The sequence below is a fragment of the Aquarana catesbeiana genome, linkage group LG01 (assembly GCF_042186555.1).
Source record: "Aquarana catesbeiana isolate 2022-GZ linkage group LG01, ASM4218655v1, whole genome shotgun sequence".
NCBI classification, from domain to species: domain Eukaryota; kingdom Metazoa; phylum Chordata; class Amphibia; order Anura; family Ranidae; genus Aquarana; species Aquarana catesbeiana.
Genome location: NC_133324.1, coordinates 235,752,761 through 235,778,033, shown reverse-complemented (window position 1 = coordinate 235,778,033; position 25,273 = coordinate 235,752,761). Strand labels below are relative to the sequence as shown.

General features: G+C 44.3%; 1 protein-coding gene across 3 annotated transcripts in view; it reads right to left on the bottom strand.

The window, feature by feature from the left end:
- Window positions 1-25,273, bottom strand: part of HECTD4 (HECT domain E3 ubiquitin protein ligase 4) — a 282,112-nt gene that overhangs the window by 213,104 nt on the left and 43,735 nt on the right. For all 3 annotated transcript variants that reach the window (XM_073625973.1, XM_073625959.1, XM_073625965.1), the window contains exon 2: window positions 675-1,189. In XM_073625973.1, coding sequence (XP_073482074.1) covers window positions 675-1,189 — 515 coding nt within the window. The remainder of the gene's footprint in view (window positions 1-674; window positions 1,190-25,273) is intronic.

Below are 25,273 nucleotides of genomic sequence, written 5' to 3'. Positions count from 1 at the left end.
GTATCGCCGTGATAGTTAGAGTGACAGTAATAATTCTAGCCCTGGACCCTCTCTGTAACTCAAAACATGCAACCTGTAGAAGTTTTTAAACGTCGCCTATGGAGATTTTTTTAAGGGTAAAAATTTGTTGCCATTCCACAAGCGGCCACAATTATGAAGGATGACATGTCGGGTATCAATTTACTTGGCGTAACATTATCTTTCACAATATTAAAAAAAAAAAAAAAATGGGCTAACTTTACTGTTGTCTTATTTTTTAATTCAAAAAGGTGTATTTTTTTCCAAAAAAAGTGCGCTTGTAAGACCGCTGTGCAAATACGGTGTGACAATGTTGCAACGGCCGCAATTTTATTCTCTAGGGTGCTCGAAAAAAAATATATAATATTTGGGGGATTCTAAGACATTTTCTAGCAAAAAAAAAACTGTTTTTAACTTGTAAACACCAAATCTCAGAAAGAGGCTCGGTCCTTAAGTGGTTAAACAAATGATGAAATACTACATATTAATATTTCCTATTGAGACCGCCTTAAAAACCTTTTCAAATTTACCAGGCTCTCTGTATGTTTCTTTGATTTAAAAAAAAAAAAGCATGTTTACAGAACTCAATAGCTCAAACTTGAATTTACACACAGAAACGAATAACCTCTAGATATGTGCTGGGCTTTCTTACATACCTGGCACATGCCAAGGCAACCAGGGCAGCAGCAGAGTTTTCTTTTTGCTTGAAAGAGGCTTGCTGATCCAAAGTAGAAGCGTCTTCCAGCCAAGAGCAAAGCAGAGCCTCTATTCCATTCAAGCAGTCAGCTGGTTCTTTAGTGAGGCTCAAAGGCTGACAGTCCCGTAGGCAATTTAATAGCACCTCAGCTGTTATATTACAAAGTGAGGGGTCTGTTTTACTCTGAGACTGAATAAGGGGAAATACCAACAAGAGTCCCATTCGAGATGTAAATGGAGCCTGTTCCGGTTGTTGTAGCAGGCCTTGTCGCTTAAGTAATGCCAAGGTTTCCTCATCTGAGCCCTCCCTCTCATGTTGTTCTTCCAAAGCCAACTGGCGCTGTGCATTCCACAATCCACGCAAGGCGTTTAGGCGATATTCAAGTAAGCGTGCATAAGCGTTGCTCTGATTTCCACACACTGCTCGCAAGCGTTCTGCTAATTCTGTAGGGTTCTTTGTTTCGAATGTCAAAATCTGAAACAAAATGAAAAGAAAAATTAGCTTTCAAAATATTACACTTTTGGAAATTCTACACAGATATCATGAAGTATATCCCATCAAGCCAACACTGTGTAGAATGTTACACTGGACCTATAGATGAAATACTAAACCCGCCATACAAAAATTACCTATTTTCAGGGCATAATATAAATAAACCAGTCTGGCAATTTTTTTTTGTATTTACTGAGAGGAACCTTTTATTGGAATACATTAAGGGACACAAGATCAGTAAGATGATATCTTACAGTAAAGTGATATCTGCCGCAGGATAAGACTGCCTTCTTAAAAATTAGGAATGCACCACTACAGATACTAGTATTGGTACCGATACCAAGCATTTGCACGAGTGATCGGTACTGGTGCAAATGCTCCGATACCTAATCGGATACCTGTTGTATTGGACCTGGTGTCCTCAAGCTCAGCAGGTGGGCCGGGTAGCCTCACAGGTGACCGGTGCGGGCAGTTAAAAATACCAATCTACCTGTATAGCTGTATAGCTTTTCTGACAGCCACTTCTCCTCCTTTCCCTCCCTCGGCTGTCAGGTGATTTATTGAAAGTTATACAGGGAGATTAGAGCTTTTAACTGCCCCCCACCTCGGCACCGATAACCCGAGCATCCCCCGTGTCCTCCTCCGGGTATTCTTCCCTCTCTCCGGGTCCCCGTGCCCTCCTCCCCCCACCCCCCCCTTTCCCAGATCTGTTATTTACCACCTCCTTCCTTTTCTGAATGAACAGAGTAGGTAATCACTAACTGGCCATTCATAACTGATGCTTCAGTTTATGGAGAGGAGCCTCCGTCTCCTCTCCCTTCATTTTCAGTGCAGCTGAGGATGCAGAGAAAGGGACTGGGGAATCTGTGTCATCAGTCCCTTTCCCTCTTTTAAAGGGGAGATGTCAGGGGTCCAATATCTCAAAGTCCCCCCCCTTATCAGGGCTGATTAAAAAAAAAAAAAAAGGAATTGTAATAAATATTTAAAAGGTGACTTTTTTTATTATTAATACAAAAACATTGACACCGTCCACCCCCTCAAAAAAAGAAAGCATTGTAAAAAAATAAACACAAAATAAATACATTTGAAAAAAATAAAAAATAAACTAAACTACTGACACAGTCCACACCTCATCTGTTCCCATCAGTGTTGCATATCAGTGCCACTGTCACACGACATTAAAAAAAAAAAAAAAAAGAAGTATCGGTAATCGGTATCTACGAGTACTTGAAAAAAAAGAATCAGTACTTGTACTCGGTCTTAAAAAAGTGGTATCGGTGCAACCCTATTAAACAGAGTGAATTGCTGTCTGGTTCATGTTAAAATAATCTGTTAATTATGGGGCTCGGATCCTAAAAGTCTATGGTCACAGCATACGCTTTCATTTTATAACATCAGCATTGTAATAACAACACAAACACTTGTTATTTTTGACAAAGCAATTAAAGATGGTCAGGGACTGGGGACATGGTACAGGAGATGGTCAGAGACTGGGGACATGGTACAGGAGATGGTCAGAGACTGCGGACATGGTACAGGAGATGGTCAGAGACTGCGGACATGGTACAGGAGATGGTCAGAGACTGCAGACATGGTACAGGAGATGGTCAGAGACTGCAGACATGGTACAGGAGATGGTCAGAGACTGCAGACATGGTACAGGAGATGGTCAGAGACTGCAGACATGGTACAGGAGATGGTCAGAGACTGCAGACATGGTACAGGAGATGGTCAGAGACTGCAGACATGGTACAGGAGATGGTCAGAGACTGCAGACATGGTACAGGAGATGGTCAGAGACTGCAGACATGGTACAGGAGATGGTCAGAGACTGCAGACATGGTACAGGAGATGGTCAGAGACTGCAGACATGGTACAGGAGATGGTCAGAGACTGCAGACATGGTACAGGAGATGGTCAGAGACTGCAGACATGGTACAGGAGATGGTCAGAGACTGCAGACATGGTACAGGAGATGGTCAGAGACTGCAGACATGGTACAGGAGATGGTCAGAGACTGCAGACATGGTACAGGAGATGGTCAGAGACTGCAGACATGGTACAGGAGATGGTCAGAGACTGCAGACATGGTACAGGAGATGGTCAGAGACTGCAGACATGGTACAGGAGATGGTCAGAGACTGCAGACATGGTACAGAAGATGGTCAGAGACTGCAGACATGGTACAGGAGATGGTCAGAGACTGCAGACATGGTACAGGAGATGGTCAGAGACTGCAGACATGGTACAGGAGATGGTCAGAGACTGCAGACATGGTACAGGAGATGGTCAGAGACTGCAGACATGGTACAGGAGATGGTCAGAGACTGCGGACATGGTACAGGAGATGGTCAGAGACTGCGGACATGGTACAGGAGATGGTCAGAGACTGCAGACATGGTACAGGAGATGGTCAGAGACTGCGGACATGGTACAGGAGATGGTCAGAGACTGCGGACATGGTACAGGAGATGGTCAGACTGCGGACATGGTACAGGAGATGGTCAGACTGCGGACATGGTACAGGAGATGGTCAGACTGCGGACATGGTACAGGAGATGGTCAGAGACTGCAGACATGGTACAGGAGATGGTCAGAGACTGCGGACATGGTACAGGAGATGGTCAGACTGCGGACATGGTACAGGAGATGGTCAGAGACTGTGGACATGGTACAGGAGATGGTCAGAGACTGTGGACATGGTACAGGAGATGGTCAGACTGTGGACATGGTACAGGAGATGGTCAGAGATTGGGGACATGGTACAGGAGATGGTCAGAGACTGGGGACATGGTACAGGAGATGGTCAGAGACTGGGGACATGGTACAGGAGATGGTCAGAGACTGGGGACATGGTACAGGAGATGGTCAGAGACTGGGGACATGGTACAGGAGATGGTCAGAGACTGGGGACATGGTACAGGAGATGGTCAGAGACTGGGGACATGGTACAGGTGATGGTCAGACACTGGGGACATGGTACAGGAGATGGTCAGACACTGGGGACATGGTACAGGAGATGGTCAGACACTGGGGACATGGTACAGGAGATGGTCAGACACTGGGGACATGGTACAGGAGATGGTCAGACACTGGGGACATGGTACAGGAGATGGTCAGACACTGGGGACATGGTACAGGAGATGGTCAGACACTGGGGACATGGTACAGGAGATGGTCAGACACTGGGGACATGGTACAGGAGATGGTCAGACTGGGGACATGGTACAGGAGATGGTCAGACTGGGGACATGGTACAGGAGATGGTCAGACTGGGGACATGGTACAGGAGATGGTCAGACTGGGGACATGGTAGAGGAGATGGTCAGAGACTGGGGACATGGTACAGGAGATGGTCAGAGATTGGGGACATGGTACAGGAGATGATCAGAGACTGCGATACCCCTCCAGGACAAAACCCCCCTCCATTAGTACAGTGCCCCCCCAGGAGAAACGCCCACTTCCCTTAGTACAGACCCCCCAGGAAAAACCAATCCCCCTTCTCCATTACGGTACATAAAAACAGATGGGAGAATAGGTGGAGAATAGATCGCAGCAGGCAGGAGTTAAGACAGAGGAGGAGGAGGAGAACACATGTCACTGCAGGCATGGACCGGCCCCTCGGCGATGTCACTGCGCCGCTAGTCTCTCTCCACACAGAGACAGCCACTCCGATCCCCGGCTGCTTCGCTCTCTTCCTCTGACAGGAGAGGGGAGGACAGGCTTGGGAAACATGGCAGCGACCGGCGGGGAGTGCCGCCTCTCGACACGGACAAGGAGAGGAGGAGGAGGATGGAGGGGAGCACTCGTGACAATACCTTATAATTAGCCTCCACCAGGGAAGTATTTAAAATTCTCTTGTGCACCCTGGTCGACCACCAGAACCAGACGTCCTCATCTATAGTTCCCCCAGATCTGACATCCAAGCTAGTTGGTAAGAGAGTTTAGAACCCTGTTCTGCAAACAGAGTATACAACTCTGATATGCTACCACATGTTCCCAGACCATGCAAACATTTGTTTTCATAAAAAGTCAGTGTTGTAATATCACCCCGATCTCAAAATAATGTCTGTAAATAGTGAGTAATTTGGGGGAGTCAAAACATCTCCGATGGGGGGCATTTTTAAAGGTCTCCAGAAAATATGAGGGATTTCTAATTCCTTTATGTTCTATAAAAGGAGCGCTATCCTGTAGACGCCTTTGTTAACCACTTCAGCCCCGGAAGGATTTACCCCCTTCCTGACCAGAGCAATTTTTGTGATTCGGCACTGCGTTGTTTTAACTGACAATTGCACAGTCATGCTATGTTGTACCCAAACAAAATTAATGTCCTTTTTTTCCCCACAAATAGAGCTTTCTTTTGGTGGTATTTGATCACCTCTGCGGTTTTTATTTTTTGCGCTATAAACAAAAAAAGCGCAACAATTTTGAAAAAAACAAATAATTTTTTACTATAATAAATATCCCCCCAAAAATATATAAAAAACTATTTTTTTCCTCAGTTTAGGCCGATATGTATTCTTCTACATATTTTTGGTAAAAAAAAAAAAAAAAAAATCGGAATAAGCGTATATTGATTGGTTTGCGCAAAAGTTATAATGTCTGCAAAGTAGGGAATAATTTTATGGCATTTTTATTATTATTTTTTTTTTTATTATTATTAGTAATGGCAGTGATCTGCGACATTATGACGGACACATTGGACATTTTTGACACTATTTTGGGACCAGTCATTTATACAGCAATCAGTGCTATAAAAATGCATTGATCACTGTGTAAAAGACATTGGGAGTGAATGGGTTAACCGCTAGGGTGCAATGAAGGGGTTAAGTGTCCTAGGGAGTGATTCTAACTGTGGGGGGAGGGGCTACAACACACATGACAGTGATCACTGCTCTCGATGACAGAGAGCAGTGATCTCTGTCCTGTCACTAGGCAGAACGGGGAAATGCTTTGTTTACAAAAGCATCTCTCCATTCTACCTCTCCGTGACACAATTGCGCACACCCGGCGGACAGAGTCTGTGGGACCCGCAGTCACAGAGAACGTGGTGGGCGCTGCGTGCCTGCAGCGCCACTTCTTGAAGGGGACGTACCTGTACGCCCTTTTGCCCACCAGGGCCATTCTGCCGACTTATATCGCCGTGCGCTGGTCGGGAAGCGGTTAATTCACCATGTGAACTGTTGCGGATGTTGCCCAGGGGAAAATTGCAGATTTCTGAGGCCACTGGGGTATGGGGTGACTTCAGAGGATATATTTTACATGCCCTGTCCCAGATAAGAGAGGGAAGGGCTGAGAATGGTCCTACGCACTTTAGGGGCAATCCAGAGGAGGAGGTCAACAGGGAGTGAAGTGCTAGTTTGGGCCTGCAATTTCACCCAATCAGGTTGGTATATCGTAGAAAAGATTTGGTAAAGTTGCACCAGCTGCGCCGCTCTATAATAAAACGCATAAAATGGGGGACTCCCAGACCACCCTGCAATTTTGAGAAAAACAGAGAAGAACGAGCCACTCTGCAGCCTCCCGGACTCCAAATAAATTTAAATATTATCGATTGAAGTTTTTTTAAAAAGGTTGTGGGAACTGGTATCGGTAATGACTGAAAATAATCGAGGATTCTGGGGAGGGTCGTCATTTTGATCGCTCCCATTCTGCCTATCCAGGAAAGAGTGGTTCTGCCAATTCTGCAGGTCCCCTAATGTAGAAGTGAGAAGAGGAACATAATTTGCCTTATAAAAGGGTAGAAACAACATCTGAGGTAAGTTTTATTTCTAAATAAGGGAGGGCCTGCGTAAACCATCGAAAAGAGAAAGAGGTACGCACAGAGGTTAAGGTTGAAGTGGGAAGATTAATGTCCATCGCCTCCGATTTAGACTGATTGAACTTCAAGCCGGAAATCACACCAAATTTAGATAGAAGTGAAAACAGATTAGGCTGGGTCATGATGGGGTCCGTGATGTCAGCCGGTTTCTATTGAACCGGCTGATACTGCCAGACATTCAGCCAGTGTGTACTAGGGTTTATAATCTACTTGCACAGGACAGAGATGGAAGCAAAAGTCATGGTTAAGGTGAAAAGGGAGAAACCAGGCCACAAGACATTCTATTCGCTCGTAGCACAAGATAAACTCACTAGCTTAGAAACTGACCTAAAATGGCAACAAGAAAGCTACCTTTACCTGAGACAAGACAAATGTCTCCAACAGGTTCAAAGGGTGGCTTTTGAAGAGGTAACAGAACCAGGTTGTGATGCCATGAAGTCCCAGACAGACATACAGGTAAAGAGACTGTACATTAGCACCAACCCGGGGCAAAGACTATTGCCCTAAAAATGAGAGGCAAGCAGAATCATGGTGGCCCCAGATCTGACTTCTGACAATGTCCGTTATAAGAGTGTAGGAATAGCGCACTCTGATAGGTCCCATACTTTTAGGACATGGGCTTGAACAGCCATATGGTTAAAAGGTAGTTACAAGCCATTTTTGTTGAATGCCTAACACCAGAGTGCCCCACTTCTATATGCATGAAGATACTATTCAGAATTGGGAAAAATCCCCCTTTTGCTTTGGGGATAATGAACTGGTTCTAGGGACAGCGTCTTGTTGTTAGCTTAGGAAATAGCTGGATCTCTTGGAAATTACTCAATGGGGTACTGCTGAGTAAAAACTGGTGTAAGCAACGAGTGTATGGAGAAAGCGTTGACAGGTTGGGGATTTCTGAGGAAGCCCAGACTGGTGACCATAGAGAATTCAGACTCAGGGTGTTCTAGCTTTAGATAGGTGTGCACTGTGTCATTAAGAACCAAAGAGGTATCCTTAATGTCACCAGACTGAGGCTCCTCAGGCACAAATTTTTATTTATTAAAAAGGATAGGCAATACACTCCTCTGCTTGAGTGCATGGAGACAGCTGCAGCAACAGGCATATCAGTTATGGAAGTCTCCAAGAAGCACAAGAACTCCAGCAGGAAACAACTGGGCCTGCAAGCCATACAGGAGCTGTAGGTGGATCATGAGCCAGAAGGGCCTGCAGGATCGCTCTGTACCTATAATTAGATATACTTCAAGCATGTGCACAGATATACACAAGGAGATACTCACAAACTGCAGAAGCAGGGAAGGTTAAAACGGCTGTCTGGGACCTCACTGTAAGGCAGCAGCAAGGAGACCATAACTGATCACTCGCAGAGAAGCTCAGTAGTAGAGGTGCAGGCTTCAGGTAGAAGGTTGGAAAAGCCATGAAGGTGCACATGTGCAATATAGACGGCAGCGCGCTACATGCTCAGTGAAGCAACAAAACGAGGGGGAGCCATGCAGACTCAGTAATAAGTAAAACAATTCAAAGTGACGTAGAAGGAGATTCTTCAAAAGGGTCTGCTTCGACAACCCTGTCATAAATTAGAACTACCGCAACAGCATGCAGATCAAGGGACTCCCAGAAGCCAAAGCCGGGCCACAACTACCACTTATGTTACCATTCTCCTTAGTTGACTCCAGATTCTGTTCCTGGGGAAAGTTAAATTGTACTGCTAAATGCTGACCAAGTGGCTCTATCCCCCATCACGAGGCCTGGAACAACACCACTAGGATTATAAATATAATTATATACTGCCAAGCCAAAACTCACTCAGAACTCATACTGCTCTCCACAGATGCAGAGAGGTTTTTAACAGAGTGGACTGGCAATTTCTAAAGCTGGGTTCACATTACTGTGCCTTGAAATAGTATTCATACCCCTTTAAATTTTCCACATTTCGATATATTACAGCCAAAAATGTAAACATATTTTATTGGGATTTTATGTGATATACCAACACAAAGAGACACTTAATTGTGAAGTGGAAGGAAACACATACACATGAAGTAAGCCTAAGAGTTTGGCTATTCGGCAAAGAAGAACACATGCTGTCTTGAAATTTGCCACTCTATACTAAACCAGTAGTAGTAGTAAAACTAAACTAAATTGGAATACTACCGTATCTCAAATGGCACCCGTCAAGGCGGTCCACTCTGTCCCAACTTTTTTTTTTTTTTTTTAACTTTGGAGCTTATGCTATGCAACATAAGAGCAAACCCTGATATTAAGCGCCTCAGAACACGATAAGCAAATCTTCCTTTCACTCTGCCCAATTACAAAGTCAATTACTCGCTTGCTGCTGCCACTGCTACCCTTAAACTAATCAAACCTTAAATAACATCACAAAAGATCTACAGAAAATGTATGAAACTACCTTTGTCCCTGAATCACCCTCAGAAAAGACCCAACTACCTGATGCAAGATGACCCTGTGCAATGTAAACGTTCTGAAAATGGAACATCCTTCCTCGTCTTCTGTATCTATTACAAGGCCTAACCATCGGACTCCTAAAACCCTCTTGCCCATTTACACTCAGCATTCTTATCCATCCCCTGGAACCAGGGAATGGCACATCTCAGACACTCCTTCCCAAAATGCATTAGACACAAGCCTCCAGGCATAAAGATAACATACATGAACTATTCAAGATACATTAATAATTTAGCTTATTCAGCATGAAATGGAGCTTAGTTATGTAGTATGAGGCTGTATATTCTGCAATATTTACATTTTTGGTAAACTCATTCAATGAATCCAAGCCCTGCAAGCTAAGATAACATGCACTGCATTGATATTAAAGATTCTAACTACCAGCAAGAATAAGCCCTTACATTTAAAGTGCACCTGTCATTTCAGATCCATTATGGCAGCGCCTGTTAGTGGGCATCCACTCACCTGCTGCTGCCATGTCCCTCACCTTGTTGTGTCACTGGCACATCACCAGCCATCCCATTAAAGTGAATGGGACTGTCGGTGAATCAACAGCGAGTCAGAGGAAGAGCTGCTGCAGGACAGAGATGACAGTTGCTCTTTAAAAATTATGATTTACATCAAGCCTTTTTTTACTAGTGATTTAAATCATGATTTAGATTGTGATTTAAAATCGACTTGATTTAAATCAAATCCACCCTAGACAGGAGCCAATTAACCACTCGTCGACCAGCTCACGTACATTTACTGCGGCAGATTGGTTATCCTGCGCAAACCGATGTACCTGTACGTCGGTCTGTGCAAGGATAGCAAACGTGCCCGCAGATCCCACGGTCTCACTGTGTACAGAGGTAGAACGGGGAACTGCCTATGTAAACAAGACAAATCCCCGTTCTGCCCAATGAACAGACCTGTTCACCGGAGCTCCCGCTGTTGATCCTGAGACCGATCCTTTCCTCGCTTGTCCAGACGCCCAAAAGTCACGGTACCGGTACCTACAGCCTCCCTGACATCCCAGGCCACAGTAACAGCACCAGTCTGGGGCATGATGACTCGAGGGAACCGTGGAGAACAAGCGGCCTCGGCCGCGGCTGACTTCCAAGATGGCGCCTGGTCATCTCAGCCTCAGAGAACGCCACGAGGCCAGGAGAAGAAAACGGAGCAGGGGGGTAAGTCACAGAAACCCCCTAAGACTAAAGATCAGCCCAGAGACATGCTCTACTATGCCCAGAAGTTAACAGGCTCAGCAGAACCCACACAGAGCAGCACACAGCTTCCTGCAGCTTCTATGGGACAGGCAGGCAGGGGTGACACAGACAGGCCAGAAGACGCTGACACCATGGAGTCTGTACCTGACCCTATGCCAGGCCTGTTTGATATGCAGGTGGAGGACACCCCCCAGCCCACGCTGAGTGAAATACTCCATGCAGTCCACAGATGCACTGCTTCAGTGGATGACCTTAAGGAGAAGTTTGGAGGACTGAAGGAGACTGTCTCCCTCCTCCGGCAGGACATTCAGAAAATCAGAGAGAGAACCACGGCAGTGGAGGGAAGGGTCAGCGATATAGAGGACCAGATGCCCCACTTAAACAGGGATGTGAGGGGAGCCGCACAGCATGCACGCCAGGCCTTTGAAAAGACCGACGACATCGAGAACCGCCTGAGACGTAACAACGTTCGCATAGTCGGGCTTCCAGAGAAAGTTGAGGGCAGAGACCCCACGACATTCGTTGAGGAATGGCTGCAAAATATATTCGGCAAAGAGGCTTTTTCACCACTGTATGCGGTGGAACGGGCACACCGAGTACCACCAAGACCTCTCCCGCCTGGCAACCCTCCCAGAGCGATGCTGGCCAGGCTCCTCAACTATAGGGACCGTGAAGTGGTTCTAAGGTTAGCCAGAGAAAAGGGGACTGTGCAGTTCAACGGTACCAAAATATCCTTCTATCCTGACTTCTCTGCCGAAGTACAGCGCAGAAGATCTAAGTTTGCTGACGTCAAAAAAAGGCTACAGCGACTGCAACTCAAATATGCAATGCTGTTTCCCGCAAAGCTGAGAGTCACGGCCGGAGACCAGAATCACTTTTTTGAAACTGCACAGGATGCAGCAGAATGGCTGGACCAGAACGAACAGGATCTGCAACGCCGCAGACGTGAAAATGAGGAAGGCTGATTTCAACTAACCAACTTACCCCATATATAACAGGGCACATACATTCCACTTCTTATATTGCTCCTTACACAGAGGACGTTTCCTTATCATCCAGCGACAGCGATTGAACACCAAACCTTACAGAGCTTGGCACATTTTTTGTCTAACCAGTCGGGTGGGCTGTGAATGTGCCTCATCTCCGCACAATACAAGTTGCCATTGTTGATATGGCTTGAGTTTGTGTGCCCTGTTGGCACGGTTTGGGCATATGGAGCCCCACAGTTTTTGATCTCTTTCCGCTGGGCACTGTCAGCGAGACCTGTTTTACAAGTTCTACTCCATCTATGGATCCATCAAGTGCTCAGTGTCACCACACCATTGAGCTGGTTTATTTTCTGCAGGGATTTGTTGCTTCTCCACTGCGTACTATGCCTCGTGGACCTGCCTCACGCCCCACACATTCGGATGGTCATTTTGTCTGCACGAGGACTGCGTCTTGGAAGACACCGGGTGCAAAGCCAAATGACACAGGACAGGGACATGCCTATCAGAAATGGTTCATACCCTCGCTATGTCTGATACACCTATAGTGTCCTGGAACGTGCGAGGCGTAAATGACCCATTAAAAAGATCCATGATCTCTGCTGGGCTGCGGAAGTTTCACCCGGCCATAATAGGTTTGCAGGAAACCCACTTGAAGAGCGACACAGTTAATTTTTTGCAATATGCCTGGGTAGGTAAAGCCTATCACTCCACCTACTCTACTTTTTCGCGTGGAGTAAGTGTTTTGATACACAAAGCCCTAGTGTACCAGGAACTTGACTCATTGATAGATATATCTGGAAGGTTTGTGTTCTTGCACTGTAAATTGTACACATTTACATTGATATTAGCCTTTGTGTATGTGCCCCCTCCGTTCTCCAGAGAGGTTCTGCAGCTATTAATCTCATATTTAGTTAACAAACCGGATATTCCGGTGTTAATCATAGGTGACTTTAATTGTTACCTGGACCCAAAATTAGACAGACACCCTCCTGTACAGCCCCCTGGGGGCGGACGAGGCACAGCTCTGAGCCGTTTACTTACAGAATTAGGATGGATGGAAATGTGGCGTAACAGAAACCCAATTAACAAGCAATTTTCTTGTTTCTCTAAGACCCATGGGTCACTATCTCGCATTGATTTATGTATAGGCACCCCAAACCTGGCTGGTAGTATATCTAAAATAGAATATTTCCCGCGAGGTGTCTCGGACCACTCCCCATTAGCGGTATGGCTAACTACTAGGCCCCCTAGTAACCTACCTAGAGCCCCCTGGAAGTTAAATGCCTTCTGGCTGAAACTTTTCACTTCACAAGATAGAATAGCCGCCCAAATCCAGGCCTTCTTTAAAATACATAGACATCTATCCAATACTCATCTGAAATGGGAAACCTTTAAAGCACACTTAAGAGGGACATTTATCCAGGAAATACAGAAGGTCAAACACAATTCCTCGGTCCTGTTAGAACAGGCTGGGGACTTGGTGCGACAACTGGAATTGACTTATGTTACCAGCCCCACCGACTCCGCTAGGGAGGCATGGATGTCGGCCCAGGACTCCCTGGACCGGTTGAGATCCTCCACAGCTGAGAAAAAGAGATTTTTTTCGAAACTGGCGTTCTATGAAGAGGGGGAAAAGACAGGCCGTTTACTTGCAAAAATCGCACGATCCCAACAGCAGTCACCGGCCATTGGTGCTATTAGAGCAGCCAATGGGAAAATAGTTAATTCTCCGGAGGTGGTTGTCTCCGAGCTGGCATCTTTCTATGGCGACTTGTATAAATCGGGAGATGCCTACTCGGATGCAGACCTAACCATGTACATGACAAAAATAGATTTACCCTCGCTGTGGGTGGCAGCTCGAAATCAGTTAGATGCTCCTATAACCCTGGAGGAGCTACACACCGCGGCCTGCTCTTTTCCCACATGTAAGGCGCCGGGAGAGGATCTTGTCTATTTAAAGCGGTTGTACACCCGCACAGATTTTTTTTTTTTTTTCTTTTTTTTAAACAAAAAAAACTGCAAGGCAAAGGCATAATGAGCTAGAATGCAGCACATACTAGCTCATTATGACATACCCACCTTAGAACAAGGCCTCGACATCTGATCCCGTTCCACGCCAAGGGAGCCGACATGTTCCCTCTGCGTTTCTTCCAGGTATCGCGGCTCCGGCGCTGTGAGTGGCTGAAGCCACGATTATGTCACTCCCGTGCATGCGCTTGGGAGTCTTCTTCCCGGCAAGGTCCGGCAGCATCTGCCGGACCTTCAGCCGGGCCTTCACAGCACATGCGCCGCTAACGTCAGCGGCTGCATGCAAAGAAAATATCTCCTAATCCATACAGGTTTAGGACATATTAAATTTTACCTACAGGTAAGCCTTATTATAGGCTTACCTGTAGGTAAAGTTAAAAAAAAAGGGACCGCTTTAACCTTTTTTCAAAAGATAAGTATATTTTTTCCCCCCCGCCATAAATCGTCATCTTCAAGTGTGTACTAAATTTCCTCGCTGGGTCATTTTTTTGAAATACAAAAAGAAATATAAAATTGCAATCACACGTCACTTAACAAAGAAAAAGAAAGGAAAAAAAAAAAGAAGAAAACTATTTTAGATACTGCAACCATATATGCAGAAAAGCACAGGACAAAGAAAACAATCTGACTAGACAAAATAAACAAAGACGACCAATGGTGAGGGCTCGGCATTTTGTTAATGATGTGGATCTGTTCATGGGAGAACAGAAAGAGGAAGAAAGACCTTCTGTATTCCAGCTGCTGTCAGCCATACGCAGTGCTGCGATCCACTAAACAGTTACATCTACATTGTCTCCTATAACCACAAATTCATGTATTCTTTTGTATTTAGGGCCGTCCTGATCATCAAAAGCTTCACGTGCAACAAAGAAAAAAAAAAACCCTTTGATAAATTTCTTACAAAATGTTATATATGCAGGTAAAAGGACTGAAAGGTCACCCTCAGACAAGTGGATTTTTGAAATGTTTGGAGGAAGAGACTTGAAAATCACTGCTGATCAAAAAACTAACATGGCACTGTACTATGATTATTAAAGCTTTCTTTCCATGGGGAACCATGGATGGTTCCTAAAAATCTATGTCCAGCCAAAACGTATTTTTATTCCGTTTTGGACAGTGGGAGGGGGATCAAAACTCTTATTGGGTTAAACTGAAATCTGTGGCTCCACTGGAGGGATATTAGCTCACATTCTAATCCACTGACCACCAGATAGGAAGTAAAGAATCTCTAAGGGCTCATGCACGCTGCAGCTCAAAGGAGCTCAAAGAAGCGGCTCCTATAAGCTTTTGAACTTTCATTTTTTTTCTGCCTCAAAACTTCCCTCCATGTTAGCCAATGTGTCCAAGCACACTATGGCTTTTTCTGGCGTGTTCAGGCATATGCTTCTATGGGCAAAAAAAACCCCCATTAAACTCCCATTTGTAAAGAGGAGCCAGTACTCCCAAAGAGCTCAAAAACATTTGTTCCAGCTCTTTGTTTTGTTTATACAGTGGTTAAGAAAATACTATCTGGGAGGGATTGCGAAAAAAAAAAACAAAAAAAAAAAACAAAAAACGCTTATGCTCAAAAAAAGCTCAATAAAAACGTGCACAATACCACAAAAAAAGCTGAAAGAAAAACTCAAATGCCTGAAAAAGTAGCTTTTTTTTTTTTTTTTTTTTTTTTTTTTTTTTTTTTGAGTTGCAGTGTGCATGAGCCCTAATAGCAACACAAAGTCTTAATGTACACGGGATGTTTTACAACCTCTCCTGAACGATTCAACTTGACAGATCGTAACCTACGTTTAAATACATTTGTTTTGCCACGTTTACATGACGCTTTGCGTTTAGAAGCTTTTTTTCTTTTTTAAATAGTAAAAAATTAAAAACGCCTGTAAACGAAACTCCGCTAAACGCAAGTTACCGCGTATACAGGCTGCTACAGGTGTTTGGCCTTTCAAACGACTCTGAACATCTGTCCGGAATGCATTTTCTTTGCTTTCCAAAAAATGCTTCTAAACTCAACTGCCTATAAACGACCCTGTGTACATGTATATTATTATTATTATTATACAGTATTTATATAGCGCCAACAGTTTACGTAGCGCTTTACAACTTGAGGGTAGACAGTACAAATACAATACAATTTGATACAGTAGGAATCAGAGGGCCCTGCTCCTTAGAGCTTACAATGTATAGATAAGATAACAGAGGAAAGTTCAGGGGCAGCTGAATAAAATGCCCAACTGTTTACCAGTGAAAAGGGGTAGCGGAGGGAGGTGGACTACAGCTTACAAATGTGAAGAAAAAAAGCCAAACCCGTCAAGGAAATACAACATGATACTGAGAAATGCTCAGGTTATCATTAACCACTTCAATACTGGGCATTTTCCCCTCTTCCTGCCAGACCGATTTTCAGCGCTGTTGCATTTTGAATGACAATTGCGCAGTTATGCAACTGCACCCAAACAAAATTTTTATAATTTTTTTTCCCACAAATAGAGATTTCTTTTGGTGGCATTTGACCACCTCTCTGGTTTTTATTTTTGTGCTACAAATAGAAGACTAAAAATTTCGAAAAAAAAAAAAAAGACGTTTTTCTTGGTTTCTGTTACAAACTAGGGCTGCAACTAACGATTATTTTCATAATTGATTAGTTGGCCGATTATTGTTTCAATTAATCGGTTAATAACCTTTAAAAAAAAAAAAAAAAAAAGTGTGGTGTATAATTTAGTTAATATGTAAAGTTTTAAAAAAAAAAAGGCAATTTATTCTTAAATATCTCTATGCAGTGGTAAATAAAAATAGTCAACTATATGGTTAGGGAGCAAAATATCTAATCCACTCTGAGAATAACAGACAGAAGAGATATACTCTATATACTATTAGAGGAGAGATAAGAACGTTCGTTCGATTTTCTAATCGTTAGTGGGTTCAAATCGACGTTCATTTTCAACCACAGTAATGGGAAAATTTGGAAATAATAGTAAAACTTCTTGGTGAAAGGAATTATCACACAGTACATGGTTTTCGTTCATAAATTACAATGATTTTAAAAACAGAATGTTAAAAACAAGTGAAAATTTCAAACATTCTTTCATTCATCGAATGTACAAAGATTTTTCGTCTGAATATTCTCATCTGAAAATTGATCGGTGTGGCCAGCATAAGGCTCGGTACACACCTATGTAGTTTGCTTTTGATCTGTTTCTGCAATGCTCTTTGCTGTGCGTTTTTATTTTTGCGCACGGGATTTTGCTGCCGTTTGCGTTTTTGCATTTTTTTGGGCCAATCTGTTGTTGGGCAGATTAAAAAACACAAATTGCTGCAAAAACGCATTACATGCTTTTCTGCAGCTTCTCCATTGAAGTATGTTGCACCAAAAAAGCACTATTTTGCATTAAAAAAAGTTACTGACACTTTCCAAATACGCAGCGGCTGAAAAAGCATAGATGTGAATGTGTCCCATAGGAAACCATGTAAATGAACTGTAGTCCGTTTCTGCAAAAAGCACCAAAAAACACATAGATTTGAACCAGGTGTAAGACGTTTAGTAACATAATGGGGTTAAAAAAAACGAATATTAGCCCTTTATAGTACAAAAAAAAAAAATAATCACTACTGTAAGGGGTTCATTTTTTTTTTACTGTAGAACTGTGAAAGAAATAGTTACAGTAGCGATTATTTGCTCTTTTTGTACTATAAAGGGCTCATTTGGGGTTTTTTTTAACCACATTATGTTACTGGCCAATTAATCGATTATGAAAATAGTAATCGATTAATTTCATAATTGATTAGTTGTTTCAGCCCTGTTACAAACCTCTGCAAATAAGTAAGTTTTCTCCTTCACTGATAGGCACTGATGAGGCACTTATATGCAGCACTGATGGGCGGCACTGTAAGGCAGCACTGGCAAGCATTGTCATCTCTGGTGGTCCTGGGTGGGAAACCTCAGGTGAGCTGCACTGATAATCAGTGCAGACCCTTCCTGTCAGGAGAGCCACCGGTCGGCTCTCCTCTACTCGTGTCTGACAGTGCGAGTGGAGGAAAAGCCGATAAATGGCTCTTCCCATTTACACTGTGACCAGCTGAATGAATGAATGAATGAATGAATGAATGAGTGACTTGTATAGCGCTACCTATGCAAACTGAATCGCCTCAGGGCACTTTTTGCATTGGTATCCAACTGCGGTATAACGCGGTCCTTTGCCCCATGGCGTCCTGACACGCTTACAAACACATACACATACAACATAACATATTTGGCCAATTTTTCGACAGGATCTAATTAACCTACCAGCAAGTTTTTGGAGCGTGGGAGGAAACCGGAGTACCCGGAGGAAACCCACGCAGGCACAGGGAGAACATGCAAACTCCAGGCAGATCGTGTCGTGGTCGGGATTTAAACCAGCGACCCTATTGCTGCTAGGTGAGAGTGCTACCCACTACACCACTGGGCTGCTCTGATTGGACACAGCTGATCACGTGGTAAAGAGCCTGTGTCTGCTTGCAGTATTTTTCTGTTCAATGCTTGGTCCTGACGGGAAAGAAGGTTGACTCTCTAGTGATTGATAAAAGTCTGGGAATATAGTCTAAGTTGCTGCATGTACACCCTGCCAACTGTTACTGCAACTGCGGGAAAACGCAAAACGCTGCAAAAAGCTCCTAAACTCAACTCCATAAAAGCCTGTGTGTCAATGTACACATAGTCTTTTAGCAGAGTTTAGGAGCTGCTGTTAGGTGAGCTGCAACCTCCCTCTCCTGAACACAGAAGAAACGCATTCAGGATAGGAACATTTTGACCGCCGGCTGTGGGAAAATGCAAAATACAGCAAAACTGCAGCGTGATTTTGCATTTTCCTGCAACCGCGGTAAATGTAGGCGAGTGTACATGAAGCCCAAGTCTGTTCCAGAGATACCCCTGTTGCCAAGGCCCCCACAGAGCATGCGTGGATTATTCCTGGTGTTGAAAGACCATGAGGATGATAAGTTCCTATGGCAAGTCTAAACCACCTTCCAATGGAGATTCTGGATGTCCTTGTGCTCAGTGTTAGCAGTATAAAATAGACTGTTTGACACTCTCTAATCTTTGGCAATTGTCAAGTAGGCTGTGATGATTCTTTTCACCTCTAGTCAGTCTGTTCTGGAAATTTTATAGATGGGCAAATCATATCCTCATATTGATTAGTGGTTCCAAACTAATAATAACTACTGCAGTAGGGAACAGACACACTCAGCATCTGTCCAAATAACGGTTCTGTTTATTCGGTGCAAATAAAGTATTTTATACACATGCTTTCATAGGTATCAAATTAATATTACAATTGTACTATTATGGTAACAATGGACATTACATAGGTACATAGGCAGACTAATTTCTAATCGGGACTTGAAAGAATGCAAATGCAATCAAAATATTATTAGTGCCATGTGCAATACATAGGCACAGCATACAAAATAGAATACAGTTTTATACAGAATTTACTATTTCTTTCTAAGTCTAAAGCTGCATCCTTTTCATTTGACATCTTGTCAAAGATAGACCAGAAATTCCAATGTTCTAAAAAAGTAGTAGAAACTTCAGAAAAAAATCCCAGATCTACTTTGAGAACAATTCTGTTTGTAAAACTAGAGAGGAGCTTGCATTTCCTGCAAACTCACCTGTAGCATAACTCTGAACTTGCACTCTTTTCTTGAACTTGTGCTCCCACCCCCAGCCCTCCATTGAGCTGTGGCACACAGCTCAATGGAGGGCTGGGGGTGGGAGCACAAGTTCAGCTAGGGGGGAGTTCAGGGGCCGGCCAAGCAAAAACACAGGAAAAGAAAAAAAAAAAAAAAAAAACTATGACCACAGGAATAAAAAAAAAAAGTTTTGCAATGGAAAAGTTGGTTAACTGTAGGCCTATAAAAGTATAAAGCACTGATACTTGTACCATACCTCCCAACCGCCTCGGATTGCCTGGGAAAGTCCCGCCTTGGGACCCCAGCACCTTCATTCTGGGAGAGTACAGTGTCCCAGAATTGCCACCTGGGTCGATCTGATGCCCCATAAAATGTCACTCACTGCCCGATGTATGCCTGGCTGAGACCCGCTTTATTTTTCACCACCAGGCGCTGCCTGGCTCACTGCCCAAACAACTGGTTGCTAGCCACGGCCCACCTGGCATCTAGCAACCAGTGATGTCATGACGAGAAAGAGAGCGGGGCCCCAGCAATCAGAGCGAGCCAGAGGAGGATTTAACTTCCTCCTCCTTGCGCCTAACCTCCAAAGTCATCTGTACCTAGGACCACCGACTCCGGGTCTTGCCTGAAGGCTGTTTCTGCCACTGGAAGAAAAGTTAGGAGAAATGCTCCCTGCCTCGAGCATGCTCATGGTCACTCTGCTCCCTTCCATAAGCCCCTCCAGTCATGCTATACAGTCCCCCCCATACAGCCCTCCACTGCCCCCCCTCCCATCATACTGCCCTCAACTGCGACCCCCTCCCATCATACTGCCCTCCACTGTGACCCCCTCCCATCATACTGCCCTCCACTGCCGCCACTCCCATTATACTGCCCACCACTGCGATCCCCGCCCATCATACTGCCCTCCACTGCGATCCCCTCCCATCATACTGCCCTCCACTGTCCCCCCTCCCATCATACTGCCCTCCACTGTCCCCCCTCCCATCATACTGCCCTCCACTGCAACCCCCTCCCATCATACTGCCCGCCACTGGGATCCCCTGCCATCATACTGCCCTCCACTGCCACCGCCTCCCATTATACTGCCCTCCACTGCCAACCCCTCCCATCAAAAATTGAAAATAAAAATAACCTATAAAAAATAAAAAGTCCACACTGACGCCACTGGTGGAACTACCAGGAAAGGTTGCAGTAGCAACTGGGCCCTGGCCTTCTGCCACCATGGCAGGGCCCAAGACCGCACAACATGTGAAAGGGATCCGCTGTGGGACCATAAAGGGTCGTGGGATCAGTGGGAAGGGCTCTGGGCTCGGAGTGAATGGCCCAGGACGGAGGTCTTGGGGGGGGGGGGGGCCGCCTTCATAATTTCTTGCACCAAGGCCTTGAAGGTTCTAATTACGCCTCTGCTGCACCCATTATATAGCTCATCCCAGAACCCTGCCACCCTTGTACGCAGCTCATCCCAGAACCCTGCCAGCTTTGTACGCAGCTCATCCCAGAACCCTGCCACCCTTGTACGCAACTCATCCCAGAACCCTGCCACCCTTGTACGCAGCTCATCCCAGAACCCTGCCACCCTTGTACGCAGCTCATCCCAGAACCCTGCCACCCTTGTACGCAGCTCATCCCAGAACCCTGCCACCCTTGTACGCAGCTCATCCCAGAACCCTGCCACCCTTGTACGCAGCTCATCCCAGAACCCTGCCACCCTTGTACGCAGCTCATCCCAGAACCCTGCCACCCTTGTATGCAGCTCATTCCAGAAGCCTGCCACCCTTGTACGCAGCTCATCCCAGAGCTCTGCCACCCTTGTACGCAGCTCATCCCAGAGCTCTGCCACCCTTGTACGCAGCTCATCCCAGAGCTCTGCCACCCTTGTACGCAGCTCATCCCAGAACCCTGGACTCTGTACGTAATGCACTCCAAACCCTGCATGCTTTAATCCTTTTTTTAAATGAATGTGCTGGGGTTTGTATGTATCCACGAGACTCCTGCTTTTGGAACAATAATAAAAGCATATTTTATAGGTACAAAGGAAGCCCGAGTTTTGTTTAATGATGCCCCTTAAGCTCCTCCCACTGTAAGAAGTTTGACCATGCCCACATTTGCCACAGCGCGCTATGCAAGGTTACTTCCTTCCTCAAGTGTCCCTCATTCTTAAGTTCAAAAGTTGGGAGATATATGTTGTACTTTTAGTGTAGTTACTGAGAGGTTTTTATTTGCATCATCTTGAAGAAAACCTGAATGGCTATTTTTTTTCTGGACAGCCATAGATCATATATTTTGAAATTTGTTTTCAAATATGGCATTTGTAACTTTGTTGCAGCTTGCCATGGGCATAGAAATCGCTTTTTCCAAAAGCTGGTGTCTTAAAGCAGACTTTTCCTCGCTTTACTAAAAATCACATCAGCATACAGCTCTCTTATACAGCTCTGCATGCTGATATGAACTAGAACTAATCTTACATTCATTAAACTTTTTTTTTAATTTTACAATTATTGTTTTTGCCATTTCCTGGTCGAGGGAGGCACTATCGATGTAACCAAGGCCTAACAGCTGCATCCGGAGAAACTCTTGTCATATATTCCAGGAGGAACACTCAGAGTTCTAGGCAGAGCTCTAGAAAGTAAAGGGGGAAGGAATAAAAACAAAATGGCCACCATAAGAATGGGGAGGAAAGAAGGAAGAAAAAAATAAAATAAATAAATAATAAATAAATAATAATAATAAAAAATAAGCCTGCAATTATCTATAATTATCTGTAGACTGCCATTAGTAACTATTTCTAAAGGTGTTCTCATTGTAATTTTTACAAGGGCGAAATTCCTCTATTTTTCGTTCAGACTCCAACCACTAGCCTGAGTTCCTGAATCTTGGGGTGGCAGTTCAGTTATTGGAGAATCAAATCTAGGGTGAAAGAACCCACAGGGGTGATTCGCTTAGCATCCGAAGACTGCCGAACCACATACTCTTTGCCCAGAATAGGGTGATGAGGATTAGGCCTCATACACACTGGACGTTTTTCTGCTGCTCCTGGAAGAATTTGGTACTTGAGCGTTAATTATTTTTAATGACCATAATAATTATTTTGAATAATTAACCCCCAAACACTTGACGTGCCTAAACACATTACACAAGTTTACAAGCGTCAAACTTTGTTTCTGCCAAAACGCTGATGCCAGGAGCCTAGGAGAGTTAACAAATGTCCAGTGCGAATGAGGCCTTAAGCCGGCCGTAAATGGTTTGAATCCTGGCTAGACCCTGCTGATTCAAACAATCTATGGGCAGGCTGAATGTACCCAAGACTGATCTGAAACCTGAAATAAACATCCCTCAGATCTATCGTCAGCATAAACCTATCCTTTGTCAATAGGTTACTTCAAAAGAAAATAGACACCATTGTGAACTTTTTTACATGATAGAAGGGTTTTAAAGTGGTTGTATAGTCTATTTGTTAACTTTTACCTACAGGTAAGCCTATAATAAGCCTTACCTGTAGGTAAAAAAAAATATCTCCTAAACCTGTACAGTTTAGGAGATATTCCCCTTGCTATGAGCCGCTGACTGCAGCGGCACATGCACACAGGGGATTCTCGGCTGAAGGCCCGGCAGCTGCCGGACCTTGCCGGGGAAGAAATCTCCCGCGCGCATGCGCGGGAGTGACGACATCGCGGTTTCAGCCACTCACAGCGCTGGAGCCGCGATACCCGGAAGACACGCCGAGGCAACATGACAGCTCCCTCGGCGTGGACCAGGTAAGATACCGATTCCTCGTTCTAAGGTAAGTATTTCATAATGAGCTAGTATGCGGTACATACTAGCTCATTATGCCTTTTGCCTTACAAGGGTAAAAAAAAAAAAAAAAAAAATGTCAGCGGGTATACAACCGCTTTAAGTTCAGGTTCATCCAATCTTCTCCCACAAGTTTCAATCATAGAAAAATATGGGGATAAAACCCCTCTCCTCTGACAAAGTTAAGAAACTTTCATGTATGGTGGTAGATCTTTGCCACAAACAATGGCAAGTTCCTGGACATCAAAATGCTAAATATGTTATTTGTGCTTGATAGCCCAATTAGTTATGGCAGTGTGACCTATGGATAGGCTAAAAGAGAAGCCCCTTAAAAAAAAAAAATGACGGGAAGTTCGTACTGCTGTAGACATCAGCATAAAGCCAGGCCACGATGAATACAATTATTACAGCACGAAAGACGTGCAGCTAAAGAATCACAGAACATATTAGAAAAGGTCCAACAGATGACTTTTATTTATTTCTTTTTAAGAGGCCTAGCCATTTGATCACACAATTGGAAGAGGAATATGCAAGCATTCTTTTCAGTAGTGAATACATTCCTAGGCATACATGTATGTTGCTATACTGAAATATGGAACTGTTGACTATCCAAAGTTGCTAAACTAGAGTGAGATTCTAATAATTCCAGTGCAAAGGGCAACATTTGGACTTCCAGAAAGATCTGCTTTGGAGACAATGGTTCCATAAACAATGCTGCCTGACCAGTCACAACCCTCTTTTCAGGAAAATGCATTTAAAAATCCAGCACCGAAGAAGCGCGCTGCTAATTATCGGTCATTATCTGTCATAAGAAATGTAATTGCTGTATGATGCAAAGCACAGTACGTACTGTTTTGCTCAAGCTGGAAGGTGATTTGAAATAATGATGACAGCTGAAACTGCAATCCTTTCAAATCAATTTCTAGCTCTCTGGTGCAGAGAATGTAGAATTTTATTCAGGCGTTTAGCCAATGTCACACATTCTGCAAACAAGAGAAAACGTACTTATTCTGGGCTAGCCAACCCAACAATGCTACTCAGGATACGTTCAAGGACAATTCTAGAGAAATAATTCAAAACACGACATAAAAAATTATAAAGGCACACGGTTCTAAAATTTCCACTCAGCTGCAGACTTAAAGTGGATGTAAACCCAATGTCATCCTTTCTAAACTGCCATAGGGGTTATCTATAAGGATATACATGCCTCCTGTATGTATCTTTACCTGTCAAATGTCTCCTCTCTGTCTGTTATGAGACCCGAAAAACTGCAGATTCTGTGGGTGGGTCTGTTGTCTGGAGCTTGGTGGGTGGAGTCGTGATGTCAGTATACTCCCCGCCCACCTCTACACTCCCCTTGTCAATATGCATTTTCTCCTGTGTATTTCTTACACTGAACTTCTGCTATGATCTCTAACATCCAGTGAAAAGACAGGAAAGTAACCACATGACTTCAGCATGCCAAATCATGCCGTGGTGTGGAACAGCCAATCCTTGCAGAGCTGCTGAAGAAAGGAGTGGGGGAGGGAATTAAAAAATAATGCTTGTCTTAGGCTAGTGCACGAGATGTAAATCACCTGTCACTCACAGCAAGGGGGAGGATTTGACAAAGTTTTTGTCAGTTTGTCAAGATTTATCTCACTGAACAATAAAAGAGGATTGCTCAGAGCTGGATTAACTCTGTGTGGCAAGACTGGGCTCAAATGATAGGAAATCTTATACTCTACGGTATGATATTAAAAAAAAAAAAAAAAAAAAAAAAAATCAGGTTTACATCCACTTTAAGTGGTTCTAAGCCTAAACATTTTCTAACACTAATGTACTCCTTGCATAAGGTAAAAAATGTTTAGTCATCAGTATCCCCCCTCACCTCCCCTCCTTTAACATACCCGGGCCCTCAGTCGATCCAGCACTGTGCATGTCTGCAGCTATTCTCTCTCCCCTCACTCCTTGGTCTCTCAGGCCTCGCCATTAGCTCCCACTGCTGTCAATCAAAGCCAGCAACTAGGAAACGGGGGGGGGTTTCAAGTCCTGCTGTCTGTGTCAATAGATGCAGGCAGTGAGGCTTGGGAGCAAGCTTTTTATGGGGGCATTTGGGGGA